The sequence below is a fragment of the Mytilus trossulus genome, chromosome 6 (assembly GCF_036588685.1).
Source record: "Mytilus trossulus isolate FHL-02 chromosome 6, PNRI_Mtr1.1.1.hap1, whole genome shotgun sequence".
Lineage (NCBI taxonomy): Eukaryota > Metazoa > Mollusca > Bivalvia > Mytilida > Mytilidae > Mytilus > Mytilus trossulus.
This window is the reverse complement of record NC_086378.1, coordinates 23,388,198-23,407,858: the sequence shown is the minus strand read 5'-3', so window position 1 is coordinate 23,407,858 and position 19,661 is coordinate 23,388,198. Positions and strand designations below refer to the sequence as shown.

At 32.7% G+C, this 19,661-nt stretch overlaps 1 protein-coding gene across 1 annotated transcript; it reads right to left on the bottom strand.

The window, feature by feature from the left end:
- Window positions 1-1,192: 1,192 nt before the first annotated feature.
- Window positions 1,193-19,026, bottom strand: LOC134720951 (annulin-like). The gene is made up of 15 exons (XM_063583562.1): window positions 18,683-19,026; window positions 17,815-18,033; window positions 17,288-17,563; window positions 15,211-15,329; window positions 14,708-14,821; window positions 13,330-13,507; window positions 9,229-9,370; window positions 8,902-9,005; window positions 8,069-8,240; window positions 6,663-6,784; window positions 5,735-5,820; window positions 4,225-4,435; window positions 2,814-2,974; window positions 2,369-2,502; window positions 1,193-1,634 (listed from the first exon to the last, which is right to left on the bottom strand). The coding sequence occupies exons 1-15, from the start codon at window positions 18,864-18,866 to the stop codon at window positions 1,493-1,495; spliced, it is 2,364 nt and encodes a 787-aa protein (XP_063439632.1). The 5' UTR covers window positions 18,867-19,026; the 3' UTR covers window positions 1,193-1,492.
- Window positions 19,027-19,661: the final 635 nt, after the last annotated feature.

Sequence of the window (19,661 nt, the reverse complement as noted above, 5' to 3'; positions counted from 1 at the left end):
TGCAACCGGTCATGGCAAACGTATACTGTTATAAATTTGTACTACATAGTGTATAACTTAAGGCATAAACTACTATATATATTATGTTGAGAAAAAAAATAACTGAGTTATATTATGTTAATGGGCTGATGAAAGTAAGCATCTTAAATCTTTCCTTTATTGTACATAAATTATGCCGTTAGTTTTCTCGTTTTTGATTTGTTTTACTTTAATTTTGTCATTTCGGTGCCTTTTATAGCTGACTATGCGGTATTGACTGTGCTCATTGTAAAAGGTCATACGGTGACCTATACTAGTTGTTAAGTATTCTATGTCAGTTGGTCTCTTTTAGAGAGTTGTGTTATTGGCAATCATACCACACCTTATTTTTTAAATCTTTTAAATTTTTTTGTCTATCACTATTTTATGGCAGCTATTTATACACCGGCGACAACATGGGACTGACCCGGTAGTTGCAATCCCTGCTTCTTCCGGATTTGTTTTATTCTTTAAACTATGTAAAAACCAAAGGAAATTGTTCTGGATCGACTGCTTATTTCAGATGGAATCAACTAGTGACACACATACGGGGTCTTTTTTTTTCTTCGTTTCTTTCTTTTCTTTGATAAAATAAGATTACACAAGTTATAATAAATGACGAGCCGTCATTCTTATAACCATGTGTCTAAACAACTTATTTGGGGTTGTGAGACACATGGGCAACTCGAGCCCGTAGCCAGGAATTTCCAAGGGGGGGGGGGGGTTCGTTGGACTCACAAACTCGACTTTAACAGTCACAATAGTGTTTGTACAATTTATAGAAAATATCTCGTAAACTTAAATACCACTGTCATGACTGTCATTATTCATAACGGTTAAACTTCAATTCCCATAAGAAATCATATTCAATTATCACGAACATGTGCAGAAATATGACAGATTATCAGATTCTACTCAATTGGAAAAAAACCAAAGTTAACAAAAGGTCACAAAACAACATACAGAAATCTGATAATTGAATAATTGGGTATCGCAAACCTACCAAAAACTTAAAACCATTTAAAGTGATATAATAAAAGAAATTTTAAAGACGTTGTTGTTCCACTGGTGATACACATATCGTTATTTTGTTCTTCTTTTTCTTTTCTTTGATGAAATCAGATTACAAGTTATAATAAATGACGAGGCATCACACAAGAAATAGCACGTTAAATTAAAATTATGTTTTTTTTATTCATAAACAACGAAGATAACGCTTTCCATTATATTTTAATAGTAATTCGAAACTTAAAGATATATTTAAATAACATGAAAATTCACCTTCGGTAAACATATTATGTAAAACTGCACTTTAATAAATAAGTTTAGACATAAGTAAATGATATAAATTACGTTGACATAAATAATAAATATGATGCAATGATAAATTATATTGGTGTAACATTACATAGGGAAATAAAGTCAGTCTGTACATTGAAAATAAATATTCTTAGATGGATCTGCATAGTATATTTCAGTCTTTAGAAGTGATGACGACTAAACCAACAATATCTTTCAACTCATGACAATCAAAACTAACGTTGATCTGGAGTTCTCCATTTGTTTCTGCTTCCAACATCTGAGAGGTGCTCCATTGAGATTGTGGAGGTACATCACTATTAAGAAGAATAAGTGATATATAATATGCTGTCAAATCACGGTGAAAATAAATCCGGATATATATACGCACAAAATGACGTAAAGCTGGGACATTTATTTTGGGAACAAAAATTCAAAGCTTAAAGATATTTATTCCTCGACGAGAACCAAGTGATATCACAGTGTTCTGTTATGGCTTTTTCGATACATTTTTTGGTTGATTTATTTCATAAACTGTTCAAAACCGATGGGACATCCTACTGAATTTACATAAAATTTTTGCCACTGGACATTAAGTTTCCAATAAATCAATCAACCGATAAAACATATCCCATAGTCAAATTTGAATTTGCACGTATTTGCCTATTCGAACAAACGTTTAGTATTTGGTGTGCTTGATACTCCTACTTTAGAAAGATTTAAACGCAGTATTTTTAAACGAACAAGTTGTAGTATTTCTTTATTATTTCAGCGTCTTATTAACGTTTTACATCTGAGGTATCATTAATATAAAAAACAAAGTCACTCAAAATTATTTTGTTTTTAATAACTAGTCAACTAATAGGTAACTAAAAGATGAGATTATTTGTATTTCAAAGATCCTATCTTTCCATGTAATATAAAAAATGATCAAAACTTGTGCATAACGTAACAGTTCCTCGTGTGATTGAGAAAAATTTGCTCACGATTTCTGCGTAAACTGGTTTTATTTGTTGTTGCAATGCAAATAGTTTTAATTTGTCATACTAACCTCTCCTCCGACTTTTTATTTTTAATTCCATTTCCTTCAATCAGCAGAGAACAGTTTGTAAGAGGTACTGGCAATGTATTTTTGAACGAAAGTTTTAATTCAAAGGGTTCTCTTACTTGAACAACCCTTGGTGCCTATGAAAATATAATATTATATTGTTTAAACTATACTCAAGATCTGGATAATCAAAATGAAATAAAATTATTTACGCAACGTGCATACACATGTACAGAAATAATAGTAAAACATTAAAAAGATTTTTTGTAATTATGTTTAGTCTATTTTATGTGAAAAACTGAAATCTGATTACATAAAAATGTATTATTTTCATTGTGAATTGTTTTCCTCGGGTGATTAAATTCCAACTAAAAACATGAAATAAAGTAATGAATTTCTTAAAGTTTGCAGTTATCATATTCAGACAAATAACAAATGCATCATATACCTTTACTAGAATATCTGGACGTCTTAACCGGAAGTCATCCTTTTTCAAATAATAGTTGCCAGTCTCTTTAACATATGCAAATGCTGTTATTTCCATACCAAACAGTTCATACATTTTGTCCCAATATTCGTCTGTTTTCACTGTAAACGTCACTGTCTTCTCTACATACAGAATAATTGTTTTTGTTTATTACAAGTGTGGACACAGATTTGTGTGGATTGTAATTGTAAAATTTGTGTTAATATTATGTTTGACAGTGCAATCTCCAATGGGTTTATTTGTTGGTTGTGCCCCCCATCGGATGTTTGTTTTGGCTATTTATATGGCCTTATCATAAGGCTCTATATTAGTTGTTTACTTATAGATTATTACATGGCATTTTCCATATGGCCCTGGTATCAGCCCTAGACTCCCATATCAAGCCAGAGGGCTTTAGCCCGAGGGCTTGATATGGGTCGTGGGCTGATACCATGGACCATATGGAAAATGACATGTTATAATCTATTTATCACATATTTTCAAGCAGGAGAAAACAAATAGCTTACACCAAATTATGTTTGATATTTCATCAAAAATCAAAAAGATATTTAACGAAAAAAATAAATAAATGTATCACTGTGAGCAAGGATTTGTAACTATACAAATCCTTGCTGTGAGTTAAAAAAAAGTTCGTATCACAGTAGGTTAACAACGTTTTGTGAAAAGTTTCAGAAATAATTAACAATAAATATATTAATTCTAAGAATTGAAAATATTAAACGACTTTAAAGTGTTACATTACAAATGTTAAAAAATGCTTAGGAAGAATCCTATATCGCTACTCATTCCAGTGTGGCGTCATATATTTTCGAAATTCTTCATGGCGTCAAAATTTTACGGGAATTTTTGTGATTTTCTCTGTTAATTTCTACTTTTTTCTTCTACAGCACAATTTAAACTTTCTAAATTTCTTTTCATTGTGTTCAACTTGTTTACAAATAGCCTTTGATTGACAGGTTACCGGAAGTTAAACTCGGGGGCTTGATATGGATTTCGAGGGCTGATATCGATATCGGCCCTAGGGCTGATAACCAATCTTGACTTCCGGCTATTATTGGCCATGCAAAAACGTACATATCAGTACAAAATATGTGATAATACAATGTAAAACACGTATACTAGTTGTCTCTATTATTTTAATTCCGTTTTCTAAAAAAATCTTTCAGTATTACCATTAGCATATAGTTTGTGTGCCAGTTTAGAAGAAGAATATTTGCCAGTTCGATATGGTTTTATAGTGCTTAGAATTGAAAACTATAAAGTATAAGTCAACTACATAGCAACCCAACGAAAAAAGCACACAAACACATTTAAAGAGTTTCTTGTGTATCATAATCGAGTCAAATTACTAAATATTAAAGGAAATGCTAACCTTCCCTGAAATCTAATTTGATGTTTTCAAATGTTTTCTTTACAATATTCTTTCGACTTTGACCGGTGTACTTCAAAGAATCAACAACAACTTGTAAATGTTCAATAGTTCGTCGACCCCTCTCCGATTTGATATTCTTCAATTGAACCTCGACTTCAAAATCATTCCCAACCAAAAAGCCATCTTTATTTGCAATCGTCATAGAAATATCCTGTAAATAGTACAACGCAGCAACATACAATAATGTGTGTCTTATTCTTATTAAACAACCAGCAACAAATCAATTCTATTTACATGCTACAATAATCAAACACAATTTTTAACTTTGTCAAACAAGTGAAACTGCGAGCTACTGCTCACTGATGATACCCCCGACGCAAGTGGATAATATTAATAGTGTAAAAATATGCAAGTGTTCGGTAAACAGGAAGTTGTCGAGTGATCAATCTAAAAACGCATCACACGGTATAGCTGACTTAGATAAACCCTGAAACCAAATTTCAGAAATCCTTGTATTGTAGTTCTTCAGAAAAATGCGACGACAAATATTCATGGGACGGACGGACTGACGGAAGGACAGACAGAGGTAAAACAGTATACCCCCCTTTTTTAAAGCGGGGGTATAATTACACATTTTTCATATTGAGACTTTTTAAACCTGACGGTATGTGTGTTTCTCATTGTTGAAAGCCGAACGGTGACCTTTAATTTCGTATTTCCACCTCATTTGAACATAATTCTGGTGGATAGTTGTCTCACTGGCGATCCATACCACATGTATTTGTTCTTATATAAAATTAAAATAAAAAAGATTGTAAATTTTTTTTCATCATGCCTGCTTCCGCCTGATAACTATTTTCAGCTAATAAGGATTCATAATGAGTCACTACGTTACGGCGTTCAGCCAATCATACCGTCATAATTTTCCCAAGGTGCGATAAAGTACATGGTGCTTTATTTAAGTTACTGCATCGTACTATAATTATTCTATTTTCATTATCTATTTTTGTACATCAGTTTTTATCGTCTGTTATACTTATATATTATATAATAAAGAAGATGTGGTATGATTGCCAATGAGACAACTATCCACAAAAGACCAAAATGAAACAAACATTAACAATTATAGGTCACCGTTAGGCCTTCAACAATGAGCAAAGCCCTGTATAGTATAGTTATATGGAACCTCTTCGAGGTTTTCCGTCATGTAATTTGCTGTTAATAGCAAATCTTCCATAGTCCCTGTAAAATTCTTTCTAATTCTGTTTTGACTCTGTGAGCATGCAAGACCTCAGGGGTAATCGACTGTGTGATTTAGACCATGGCATACGACATTGATCCTTGTCTGTAGTTATGTTCATCTTTAACTCATATGTTGATTATTTGTTTTATTGATGTTATCAATTACAAATTCTATAAAACTGCACTTAAATATTCATTTCATTGCAAGCCACTTTACAAAGTAAACCAGACGCAACATTAAGCTTTTATATTTAAAATACATGTATACCTTTGACTCGGAAACTTTAAACACGTCCCTTCCAAGTTTGGCGGCTTTATCGGCTTTTTCCACTGCCAATCGTTCCCCTAGAGAACCTTTTTATACATAAAAAATGAATATTTATGACCATTTTAATTCATAAAAGCACGTGGTTGCGTATTATTGCAGTGTTTTTGTTGTTGTAAAGAATGCATAAGCATACCGTACCACCCATCATCTAGATCTGAAGCAGTTGCATGTCATTGAGTTGCGCATACGAACTTTTATTATCTTGAAGTTGGTGTGTGGTTTGAAAAGCTTGTACAGTATCGGAATTCTAATTGTGCAAAAAAATAGTGCAGATACATGTATTTGTCGGAATTTATGTTTTGAATTCATTCTCAATTGACAATTGATTGTTAAACGTCCAGTGGCAAATATGTCATACATGTTTAGGACTTTGACATATTAAATGTTTCAAAATTTTGTGGATTCTTCAAATCAGTTTGGACATTAAATAAAGAAACGAATTTATAAATTCTATTGGAAAATAAGATTAAATAGGAAAAAATCGACTATGTCGTCTTACACCAGATAATTTACGGACCTTGACCTCAACAAAAACAATTGACCCCAATACAACATTAACCTAAGTAATTGCTTATTTTAGATTTTGTGATAACATTATTTTAAATAGAGTTGGTGATTTTACTTCAACTAACTGCAACTTCTACGATAATTTCAGTGGTGGGTCCTGAAAATTTCATAAAGGGGGATGGGACGTGGGGCATTGACTGTCTTAAGAGGGGCCAACTAAAAACATGCTTCATTTATTTCCTAAATATCCCCTTCCCCACCCCACCCAAATCCGCCTTAGAATTTATAGTAGTATCATGTATTCAATGGAGTTTTTGTTCTACAATTCTAGTTTTAGTCAATTTTTATCGTACTAATATACCTTCAGGAAATTTGTATTCACTAGTAACGTCAAGTCGATAATCGTCATCATCCCGCCAAATTGACACATTTCCATTGTAAGGTTTTCCATCCGGCTTTTTTGTACTAATGAATCTACCAACCCTATCGATTCAAACAAAACAATATTACTAAATGTCACACAAAATGAAGACCATTGTATGCAAAATGACTAATTTTTGCCAACACATTTTAAAACAAAAACGTCACAGAAAAATCCTGCTGTATATAGCAATCTTTTTTACGAATTTATTGCGTGAATTTATTATTGTGATAGTTGGAAAGTCGACACAAGTGCGAACTCAATTATTGCGATTATTCAGAAATGCTGCATTTAAATAATGCTATATATAAAAGTAAAAGTGCAAGTTTTTATTTTGTGACACCCAATCTCATTAAAATCCGATGTTCTGATACGCTACCCTCCGCTGAATGGTAGCGTATCAAAACATCGGATTTTAATGAGATTGTGTGACACCTATCTTTTCGCAATTTTCGAAATAATAAAAACCTCGTCAAAATTTCTGGATTTACAGTATTTCTTCATGAATGTAGTTATATCGAAATAAACGTTATGTTGGAGAAAACCTTATACTACATGAAGTTTGAAAAGCAAGTACCAATATGTGCAAAATCAAATGGGAAACTGGCTGTAATATGACAAATAAACAGCTGCGCCAAAAGCGCATGATACGTCCTGAATGTGCATATTCAAATTGTTTCAAGAATAAAATGGGACATTTATGTAAAAGACATGTAATCATAAACAAATAAAATGGTTCTATAGAAGAAACAAGTATTGAGGAAATCAGTCAAGGAATACTGGTGTTGGTCCGTGATATGGGAAAATGGCTTTAATTCTAACGGTAAAAGTCCCGTAACTCTGAAACGACAAAGCCTATAATTGATAAAAAAAAATTGGATGTTAAATTTCTTGAGTCAATACGAATATTATGTTTAAATCATATCAGCATATGTAAAGTCAACTTTGAGTTATCGAACGTCGTAATGCCAAACGAATGGACATTAGTATAACATACAACGTTCTATCTTCGACGAGGCTCATAGTGTACTATACAACTGGTTTTGACCGATACACAAGGCGGCTGGAGCAAATTAAGCATGATCCGTTGTGGTGTTTGATTGTTAGAAGTCATATTGGCAAAGGCTTACGTTCTTGTTGATTTGTTGGTTTGAGTTTAGAAAACAAGAATTCGGAATGTACTAAATTGCCGAAATCTAAAAGTAATGATTAAATCATAAGTTATGGTTAGATTTCGGAAACATTTACATCTTGATCCTTCTTACAACATTTGGCGATTGGAAACCTTAAAACCTATATTAAGAAAATATTTCTATGACAATTTCTCCATATGCTTTTTCACTTACGATTTAGTTTCTGCTTTTATGACTATCATGTCATTTGCCGGCGGACCACGCATCTCCCAGCTAACAATGTCTGCATTTACCTCGGCAAATATGAACGGCGCATCATAATTGACTTTTGATATTTCTCCATGTTTGATGGCAATGACAGGTGCCGGACCACAACAGTATATGCCTGTTTAAATAAGACGCAAAAATGTAAACTATTTACCAAGTTATTTTAATTTATTGACTTATGTTCGATACAAGTGATTGCACTGAGATTTTTAATCTCATCACTTCGAAATTAAACATGATTTTTTCCAAATTCTTTATGTTGAAAATATTGTCAATTTTACATGGCACCTTCGTCCAGTATACGTTTACAAAGTATCCATTTAAAAAGGATTACTCGTTTTCTTTTCATCCATTTTATTGACTTTGAAAAAATGCCTGTTTTTCAATAAGGATGTTGATGATAACTGACCACGTAAAAAATCCTAAATATAAAAAATAGTAAAATTAAAATTATAATTTCAGAGTTCATTGAGAATCTTCGGAAATAACACTCATTATTATATATGTCGATGCAATGACTATTTATTAATTTGACTAGAATATACAAGAGATGGAAAAACTAAGGGGACAGTTACGAATAATATCCCATTTAAGCCATAATAATACCACATTTCAAATATGGAACAGTTTCAATATTGTAATCCGTTGACACACAGAAGCCTTATGAAAGACATCTTCGCTAGCCAATGTCTTTTTTTTTAACAAAATCAAAACAAAGAAAAAACAAGCATTATTCAAAATATGCATAGGAACACCCCTAAATATGTACATGTTAGTACCTTCACTAGTTTCCTGTGGTGTTGCATCAATAACTTGCCAGCCTTCATAACCTTTCCCAAGGTCAATTCTTGTCATCCATGCTTCATTCCACACGTGAAAATTCCTGTTATCACAAAATAGCATGAACAAATTATTTCACATTGAAGAATTCTATTTTATTTTGAAAATTTGATATGGTAATCATTTGGATTAATTATATGATCATCAATGGGCAAATTTCAATTAAAAGATGATGCCTTTTTATAACTTTTTCGATATTTTTTTTTATAGTAATTAAAACGATGGAAACATTAAGATATATGTAATGTATTATCTGAAATTTATACCAAATTGAGTCCGGCATTTCCTTCTCGACTAATTCATTGCGATCTCTAACAAATACTTTGTCAATGGTCGTTGTTCCGTCTGTATCATGCGCTGATGAGAAATTAGATATACTTCTGGCAGGCATTCCAATAGCTCGGCAAACTGAAAGGAATAAATAACTAGAGGCTCTAAAGAGCCTGTGTCGCTCACCTTGGTGTATGTGAATATTAAACAAAGGACGCAGATGGATTCATGACAAAATAGTGTTTTGGTGATGTTGATGTGTTTGTACATCTTACTTTACTGAACATTCTTGCTGCTTACAATTATTTCTATCTATAATGAACTTGGCCCAGTAATTTCAGTGGAAAATGTTTGTAAAAATTTACAAATTTTATGAAAATTGTTAAAAAATTTCCATAAAGGACAATAACTCCTTAGGGGGTCAATTGACCATTTTAATCATGTTGACTTCTTTTTAGGTCTTACCTTGCTGTACCTTATTGCTGTCTCTATCTATAATAATATTCAAGATGATAACCAAAAACAGCAAAATTTCCCTAAAATTACCAATTCAGAGCAGCAACCAAACAACCGGTTGGCTGATCCATATGAAAATTTCAGGGCAGATAGATGTTGACCTGATAAACAATTTAAAAGCGTCAGATTTGTTCTAAATGCGTTCGTTTTTGAGTTATAAGCCAAAAACTACATTTTACTCCTATGTTCTATTTTTAGCTATGGCAGCCGTATTGGTTGGTTGGCGGGGTCATGCCACACATTTTTTAAACTAAATACCCAAAGATGATTGTGGCCATTGCTGTTTACAGTTTATCTCTATCTATAATAACATTCAAGATAAAAACCAAAAACAGCAAAATTCCCTAAAATTACCAATTCAGGGGCGGCAACCCAACAACAGGTTATCCTAATAATCTGAAAATTTCAGGGCTGATAGATCTTGACCTGATAAACAATTTTAATCCATGTCAGATTTGCTCTGAATGCTTTGGTTTCTTAGTTATAAGCCAAAAACTGCATTTTACCCCTATGTTCTATTTTTAGCCATGGCGGCCATCTTGGTTGGTTGGCTGGGTCACGCCACACATTTTTTAAACTAGATACCCCAACGACGATTGTGGCGAAGTTTGGATTAATTTAGCCCAGCAGTTTCAGAGGCTGTAAAAGATCTATAAGATTTATGAAAAATGGTTAAAAATTTACTTTAAAGAGCAATTACTCCTAAAGAGGTCAACTGACCATTTTGGTCATGTTGACTTATTTGTAAATCTTACTTTGCTGAACATTATTGCTGTTTACAGTTTATCTCTACCTATAATAATATTCAAGATAATAACCAAAAACAGCAAAATTTCCCTAAAATTGCCAATTCAGGGGCAGCAACCCAACAACAGGTTGTCCTATTCATCTGAAAATTTCAGGGCAGAAAGATCTTAACCTGATAAACAATTTGACACAAGACAGATTTGCTCTAAATGCTTTGGTTTTTGAGTTATAAGCAAAAAACTGCATTTTACCCCTATGTTCTATTTTTAGCCATGGCGGCCATCTTGGTTGGTTTGGCGGGTCACGCCACACATTTTTTAAACTAGATAACCCAATGGTGATTTCGGCCAAGTTTGCTTTAATTTGGCCCGGGAGTTTCAGAGGAGAAGATTTTTGTAAAAGTTAACGACGACGTACGACGACGACGACGGACGACGGACGCCAAGTGATGACAAAAGCTCACTTGGCCCTTCGGGCCAGGTGAGCTAATAAGGTTCAAGTGTTTACAAGCAACAAACTTTGTTTTTCTTTTATATAAGTTTGATTTAAAAATTAAAAAAGCAATAGTCACAGACTCAGAAATGTTCAACATCTTTAAAAAAAAAAAGAAGACCATTGCAAGATTGTTGTTTCATTAATGAATTTTCAGTTTTATAATGAACATTTTTGCAATTTTGATGGGGACTTCAATTACTAGTTACACAAAGTTGTATTTGGTGTTCTCTAATTATATGGCAATATATCCCTTTCCTAACCTATTGTATACAAATTTTTAATCAACGTGTGGTTTGTGGTGATCTCATAAAAAATTATTGGCCGAGTCAAGGGTCATAACCTTTCTCAGCTCCCTGGAATGGTCAAACATGTTCTGACAGGTGCACTCGATGGGGATTTTGGTTTACAAAAACTAGAGGCTCTAAAGAGCCTGTGTCGCTCACCTTGGTCTATGTGCATATTAAAGGACACAAATGGATTCATGACAAAGTTGTATTTTGGTGATGGTGATGTGTTGGAAGTTCTTACTTTTCTGAACGTTCTTGCTTCTTACAATTATATCTATAATGAACCTTGCCCATTAGTAACAGAGAAAAATATTTGGTAAAAATTTACATAAATTTACCGAATTAATGAAAATTGTTAAAAATTGACTATAAAGAGCAATAACTCCTTAAGGGGTCAATTGACCATTTAGGTCATGTTGACTTATTTGTAGATCTTACTTTGCTGAACATTATTGCTGTTTACAGTTTATCTCTATCTATAATAGTATTCAAGATAATAACCAAAAACGGCAAAATTTCTTTAAAAATTACCAATTGGAGGGCAGCAAGCCAACAACCGATTGTCCAATTCATCTGAAAATTTCAGGGCAGATAGATATTGACCTGATAAACGTTTTATCCGATGTCAAATTTCCTCAAAATGCTTTGGTTTTTGAGTTATAAGTCAAAAACTGCATTTTACCCCTATGTTCTATTTTTAGCCATGGCAGCCATCTTGGTTGGTTGACCGGGTCACGCCACACAATTTTTAAACTAGATACCCCAAAGATGATTGTGGCCAAGTTTGGATTAATTTGGCTCAGTAGTTTCAGAGGAGAAGATTTTTGTAAAAGATTACTTAGATTTATGAAAAATGGTTAAAAATTGACTATAAAGGGCAATAACTCCTAAAGGGGTCAACTGACCATTTCGGTCATGTTGACTTATTTGTAAATCTAACTTTGCTGGACATTATTACTGTTTACAGTTTATCTCTATCTATAATAATATTCAAGATAATAACCAAAAACAGCAAAATTTCCTCAAAATTACCAATTCAGGGGCAGCAACCCAACAACAGGTTAACCGATTCATCTGAAAATTTCAGGGCAGATAGATCTTGACCTGATTAACATTATGACCCCATGTCAGATTTCCTCTAAATGCTTTGGTTTTTGAGTTATAAGCCAAAAACTGCATTTTACCCCTATGTTCTATTTTTAGCCGTGGCGGCCATCTTGGTTGGATGACCGGGTCACGCCACACATTTTTTAAACTAGATACCCCAATGATGATTGTGGCCAAGTTTGGTTTGATTTGGCCCAGTAGTTTCAGAGGAGAAGATTTTTGTAAAAGTTAACGACGACGGACGACGACGGACGACGACGGACGACGACAGACGACGGACGACGGACGACGGACGCAAAGTGATGGGAAAAGCTCACTTGGCCCTTCGGGCCAGGTGAGCTAAAAAAGGAAATTTATCTTTTAATCATGATTAATTACATAGTAACGCGTGGATTATCGGATTTATCAAATCTCGATAGTTAAATTATAAATTTTAAAATTGATAATTTAACTATCTCGATTGGATAAATTCGATAATCCACTTGTATCAATGTAATGATCTAATTTCTCCGTCGGTTGCAATTGTTGACAATAAAAAGCTATAAGCAGCAATATTATTTTAAATTCTAGACATCATACGTGTTGTTGTTTATCTGTAAAATTCAGTTAAAACATAAACACGAAATTGTATAGGTAGATTAACTGAAGCTTTTTGTTCTTCTGTAAATCATCAATTAATGTTCATCATTCTTTTTGAGCGCATTCCAGATTTTTATAGGGTTTTGTGCTGCTTATTTACTCATTTTAACTTTAAACTTTTCGACGGCGTGTTTATTAGATTGCTCGTCGATTCGTCTGTCTTTTGCATATCTATTGGTTACGGGAATCATTTTTTTTCGTGTTGGACTTAATATGTTTAGTATAACCTTTGTATCTTTTTATCTTTCTTTAAATCCATAGAACCAGAAAAAGTGAAAACAAAATATATTATTTTTCTACATATACCTGTTGTTGTAATTCCTGAAAATACCCAGCACTGTCCAAACTTTACTGGCGTTCCATTGTTATCTTCATACTCTTTCAACACAGCTACACTTCCAACCCATTTAAATGGAGCAGTCCCACCAGTGTAATCACCACTCCAGTTACCAGATACAATACCATTGTCATCTTGGGCATTCACCTGCAATTGTAAGTATTAAAATAATAACATACGGCGAATTGTATTTAAGAATTGAGTGCTTCTTTTTGTACCTTTATTGGGCTGCAAAAGCGTTGACCGAAGTACATTTTGTCCGCGCTTCATTCTAAAAATGTACGCACGGTCAACGCTTTTACAACCCTATAAAGTTACAAAAAGAAGCATTCAACACTTATAATTACATGTTTTAGCTATGATCATGAAAACACGAATTTTATTTCTTTTTATTTTATTCACCTGTGCACTTTTTTGTGGAACCACGTGTTATCATGGATGAGAAGTTTTATTGAGTGATGCAATTGCTTAAGGAATAACACGTGATGTGCAGTTAGCCAATCAGAATAAAGTATTATAATGAAACATACATTTAATGTAGTTATTAACAGATACAATACCATTGTCATCTTGGGCATTCACCTGCAATTGTAGTGATTTTTAACCAATTGTAAGTATTAAAATAATAACATACGGCGAATTGTATTAACAGATACAATACCATTGTCATCTTGGGCATTCACCTGCAATTGTAGTGATTTTTAAGTAATTGTAAGTATTAAAATAATAACATACGGCGAATTGTATTAACAGATACAATACCATTGTCATCTTGGGCATTCACCTGAAGTTGTAGTGATTTTTAACCAATTGTAAGTATTAAAAAATTTAACTTACGGCGAATTGTATTAACAAATACAATACCATTGTCATCTTGTGCATTCACCGGCAGTTGTAGTGATTTTTAACTTATTGTATGTATTAAAATAATAACTTACGGCAAATTGAATTGCCAGATCTTAGATCGAAAGGTTGTTTTTTTTAGCTATATAGATCATTCACAAATAGGAACAGTTTGACCAACATGTGGAGCAAGATCTGCTTACCTTTCCGGAGCACATGAGATCACCCCCAGTTTATTGTGGGGTTTGTGTTGCTCAGTCTTTGACCTCCTAGTAATTATAATTTCCTATATGAACACAAAGAAAACTTACCCTAAAACCAAAGAACAAGACACGGTTATTTGTGTAATGGTTTTTTGCTGTACAAATATAAAACTAAATAGTTCCCTATATATCGTGCAATCATAGTACAGGTTTACATAATATTATAATAACAGTAGTACTCATACTCCATGTGATCTTATGGGAAAAAGTAATACACTGCATACAAGTGTTCTAAGTTTACCATTTTCGATATAACTCGAGATAGTTTGACAACATCTCCCATTCCTGGATCTATCACATTATTGAATCCTTTCCTGATCAGATGTAGACATATACTTAGAATTTCATCTTGAAACTGCAATATAAATATTTAAACTATTATGTACTAGTATTATACGAAAATGATGTGTGAGCAATAAGGCCGATTGATCACCTTAACAATGTTTAAACAATAAACATCAATATTAGCAAAATCAGAAACAGTAATAATTACCTTTATTACCAACTTTCAAACGTTGATGACATAAATATTATGTAAGTAAATACACGACTTCTTCTAACAAGTCTTTTTTACTAGTGGTAGTGGCGTGCTTGTGTGTCTGTGTGATTTGCTGATGACTTTCAATAGATACACATTATACCTCTGTGTCCCCTTTTTCTTTAGCTTTCCGAGTTTTGTCTCTCTTTTTTTTTCTTCTTTTTTTTTTTTTTTTTTTTAAGTAAAACAATATTTTTATTTTATACCTGTCCAAAGTTCCATGGTTTGATTGACCGTTGATAATAATTTCCAACAAATATTGCGCCAGATTCATTTAATATATATTCATCAAGCAACGATTCTTTTCCCATGTACACTTGATCATCTGTTTTTATGAGAAAAATAAATAAGAGAAAATTGTACAGGCATTGGTGGTCAAATGAATAGCTAACTCGAAAAACCAATCCATATAAAGCTCAAAATGATCAATTTTATAACTATATTATATAATCAACAGTTGGCCTCATCTATATATGCTGTGTATGGTTTATTATTGAAAATTGCTGATTATTTTTAATGCAACTCAATCATTATGATTGGTAACTATTGTATTTTATCAACAGATCATATGCACAAAGTCCCTCTATCTGAACTGACAGTCTATTGTTATTTTTGTAATTTGCAACGATTTCAACAGGTACATTAATTGAATAGAAAGACAGACGCATGTACCATCAGGTATTTTGAAAATAATTGTGACAAATTCTTAAACGAGCCTCTTCGGGAAAAAGGTTATCACAAACTTCAAGTTATATTCTAAAACTGTATGTCCCTGTAAACTGTGTACTCTTATGTCCCTTTAAACTCTTTACTTTTATGTCCATGTAAACTGAGTAGTTTAAGGACAATCTCCACAAACTATTGGCAATTGACTGTCATAGTACTGACTATTTCGGAAAAAAAAATGATAGATGGAACCAGATTTTACAGCGACCATACCCTTTTACTAGTATGATTTTCATTTCAGTTTAAATTATGTATTTGGAATCACAAATGCCCCATTTGAGCTGTGGTTGTAAACAGAGCTCAAAGGGAAAAGCTGTGTGTTCAAACAAAACACACAGCCATTTAGAACACTCCTCAGTAACAAAAGCTGATGTGTGTGTCCATAGACCCTGGTATGTGTTTTAGATTCAACTTCCCAAATCAGTTCGACCATGGCTGATAGTTTATCCATCGCGCATCACCTTTGTGAAATTGTAAACCTTTGATATCTTTATGTATTTTGGAATCAAAAATGCATATAATATATTACATATAACAATACCCGCGGCATGTCTGTGTATGGCTTAATATCATCAGAAGACCTTCTTGATACACTCACACACCAAAACAGAAATGATTAAATTCCCAGACAGATACCAGTTTACAAACCACATGCAAGATTCACTCAAAATCAAATTACCAATAAGGTACGTGAAAGAAACGTCAATAAAAAATAAAAATAACGAAACTACCGAACTCCAATGAAAATTCAAAACAGAAAGGTCCCCAACTAATGGCAAAATCAAAAGCTCAATTATATCAAACAAATGGCAAATAACTGACATATTCCTGACCTGGTACAGTTCCAGTACAAATGAAATATAAACCGAGAAAACACAAAAAAGTGCATCTGTAGCTATTTGAAAACAAAATTTGTAAACATATTTTGAGAGTTATATCACAACATCCTGCTGTTAGACCACAAACCGGTAAAGGAAGAGGAACATCTTACACCATATCATGTACAATAACAATAGTCATATACAAATTGATCCAAGAATTTGAATATAGGAGAAGGTTCAACGAATGAAAGAATTACACGTTAATTCACTAGTGCGCGTAGCAATGAGTTAATTAGCAGTGTTGTGCGGTCACGAGTTCATTGTTTTCTATATTTGAATTCTTCGATATTAGTTATTTTATAAATCTAAGATGGTAATATTTTCCCAAAATAAACTTAATTATTTTTATAAAAAATCAACTTATTGTATGTTGTTGAACATTAATGATACTTTATATATGCAATTTCGTGACAGAATTCTCTCACTCAAACGATTTTAAAAGTTACAGGATTGAAAAAATAAAACGATACCAGCATGCTTCAAGAAGTGTTCTTTTTATACCTCCGGTTGACATCCTTTCTCATGTATTGTGAAGGATGAATTTTAAGGAAAAAACTGACTTGTGATTTCTAAAACAAATTGTGTTTAGCAAAGGCATTAAAGCACCATGTAACTCTTTATAGTGGTATTTAAAGTATCAAGAAATCTAGCCCTTTTTTTAAATAAAATTACTGACCTTTACACCAAGGGTTTAAGATGACAATAACATCCTCGTTGTGTTCATACATAAGTGATATTGGCTCGTTCTCTTCCTTTAGTTTAGATTCTGTCTGTATTGTGAATCGCCATTCGCCAATGATACAGTTACATGGAGGCTTTATTTCTACATCAATTGAGGTATCAGTTTTATAAACCATCTTTGCAAACCACTGTGTAACATCACCAGTACTTGTGGGGTCTTCACTCATGTTTAGTTTAATGGAAGTACTTTTGGATGTCATTGGGCGTTTACCTAAAATAAAATTATTTCCAATTCTTAATACTTGTAAAACTTAAATTTATTTATGTACATCATACTTAAAGATCATATGTTATAAGTTGATTTCATTGCACTGATTGAGAAAAGAATTTGTATCTCAGAATTGAAAAAAAGGTCATGTAAAAGAAAGAAAAAAATCTTTATCAAAATGAATGTCAATACTGAAACGCGCGTCTGGCGTACTAAATTATAATCCTGGTACCTTTGACTATAACTATATATACCTGTTTTGAAATGAAAATATATTTCATTTTCTTGATTGTTATATGGTCTGTCAAAAGTTATGGTCATTATGAAAGATTGTCCTCTTCTTACTACCAACTCCTGATTTCTCTCTCTCTTGGTACACATGAACCTATCGGTGTGATGTTCTTTTGTGTTTTTCTGGATATTCAGGTTAACATTCCTTACATGAAACTTCTTATTTACTCTTTCGTCCGACTCTAATAATTAAAAAAAAAACAAATTCCTTCATTAATGAGCAAAATATATTAAATACTATTATCAACACGTTTAAGGGGCAGAACTTTGTGCATTCATTTTTTAGTTGGTTTTTTTTGCCGACGAACTTGTTTATAGTACACATGTTTCGGTGTCACATAGGACTTTAAATTCTACTTTGATAAAATTTGATAAAAAAAATTCCGGCACTCCATTAAATCTTTTATCTTCCACTTTCAGGAAATTTAAAACGAGATTGTCCCTCCTCCCCACTATTACACGGATTTGTCAAATTAAAGCAAATAGAAAAGTTATAGTATGAAACTTGTGTCTTAAGAGAGGCGGATTTAAGTATTTAATATTTAACCAGAAGTACCCTGTATTGCCTTTAATATTTTTGTGATATTTCATACAATTGTGCTTTTATGACGTTTTGAAATACTATATTGATCAATTTAGATTGAGTAGATATGAGCACCACGCATACTGAAGAGCTGATCTGCTTTAATCAAAAACAAATCCAAGATTTGGTTAAGACATTATATTTGCTTATATATCCACTTAGATGATACGTTAAACAAAAACAGTGTTTTCCAAATTCTAGTAAACATTGGTACCGTAATATAAAAAGCATACGAAGTATAAACAAACCATTAGTTACGATGTCATCTCGCCCTCGTCTTTCACGAGAGTCATCTTCTTCTTCGAATCTCCTTCTTCTCCTAGCTAATCTTTCTTCCCTTCCTCTGTCCAGATCTTCATCTCTGTCCCAGGGAAAGCGATAATCGTCGCCTCGTTCTGGACCGTAAAATAAATTTCTGAAGAAACCAAACATTGTATAGTGGATTACCCTCACAGCAGTGTGCTACTTGTATTAGCAGACGGCTTAGATGTTTCTTCTACCAACATGCTTATTTATACGGTGGAATGCAACGTAAAAAAATTCTTGTAATTTAAAAAGTGCATTGTTATAACACAATAAGTGTTTGTTCCGTTGTGGTCAGACGCAAACAAGAAACGGATTATAAACAAATACATATATTAAACGTAAAAAGTATAAACAGGAAGTCTCTTTACTACTTTGTACAAGTTAGGCTTGTTTTACGTAACAGGAAAATACATAGGGTCGACAAATTGTATACGTATTCCTTATTGGTTTTCATTCTGTATTCCTTATTGTTACTTATTTGCTTATTTGTTATTCATTACTTTTCGTTCATTATTCTTTATTCCTTATTCGCTACTTGTTCGTAGAAATGTCCAAAGAGAGACACGACTGATAACAATATTCTAAGCATTGATATATTTTTGATAATCATAAACTATGGCATATCTTATAAATTATTAGCAATTGTTAAATTGTTTACATCCTTCAATAGAATATAAAGCACATGCTAAGCAGATGACATTGATAAATATACGACAAAAACTATCAACACAAAAAATCATATAATAAGCTTGGTCGCTGCGTGGGAGCTCGGGATATAAAAGAAAAAGAGAAATAAATTACGCCATGCAATTTAATTAAAGAAAAACGAATAACATTAAAAAAAGTAGCAATGTTATAACAGAGTATCAGTCGAACGTAGAGACGGCTACATTTGCGCTGACAGAATCATTTCTATTTCCA

Bases quoted from the DNA above. Each gene is read 5' to 3' on its own strand.
- LOC134720951 (XM_063583562.1), bottom strand. From the start codon at position 18,866: ATGTTTGGTTTCTTCAGAAATTTATTTTACGGTCCAGAACGAGGCGAC. The intron at 8,241-8,901 runs GTACTAACATGT...TTATTTAAACAG, and splicing joins ACCACAGGAAACTAGTGAAG to GCATATACTGTTGTGGTCCG. The intron at 4,436-5,734 runs GTATACATGTAT...TACTATTTACAG, and splicing joins TTAAAGTTTCCGAGTCAAAG to GATATTTCTATGACGATTGC.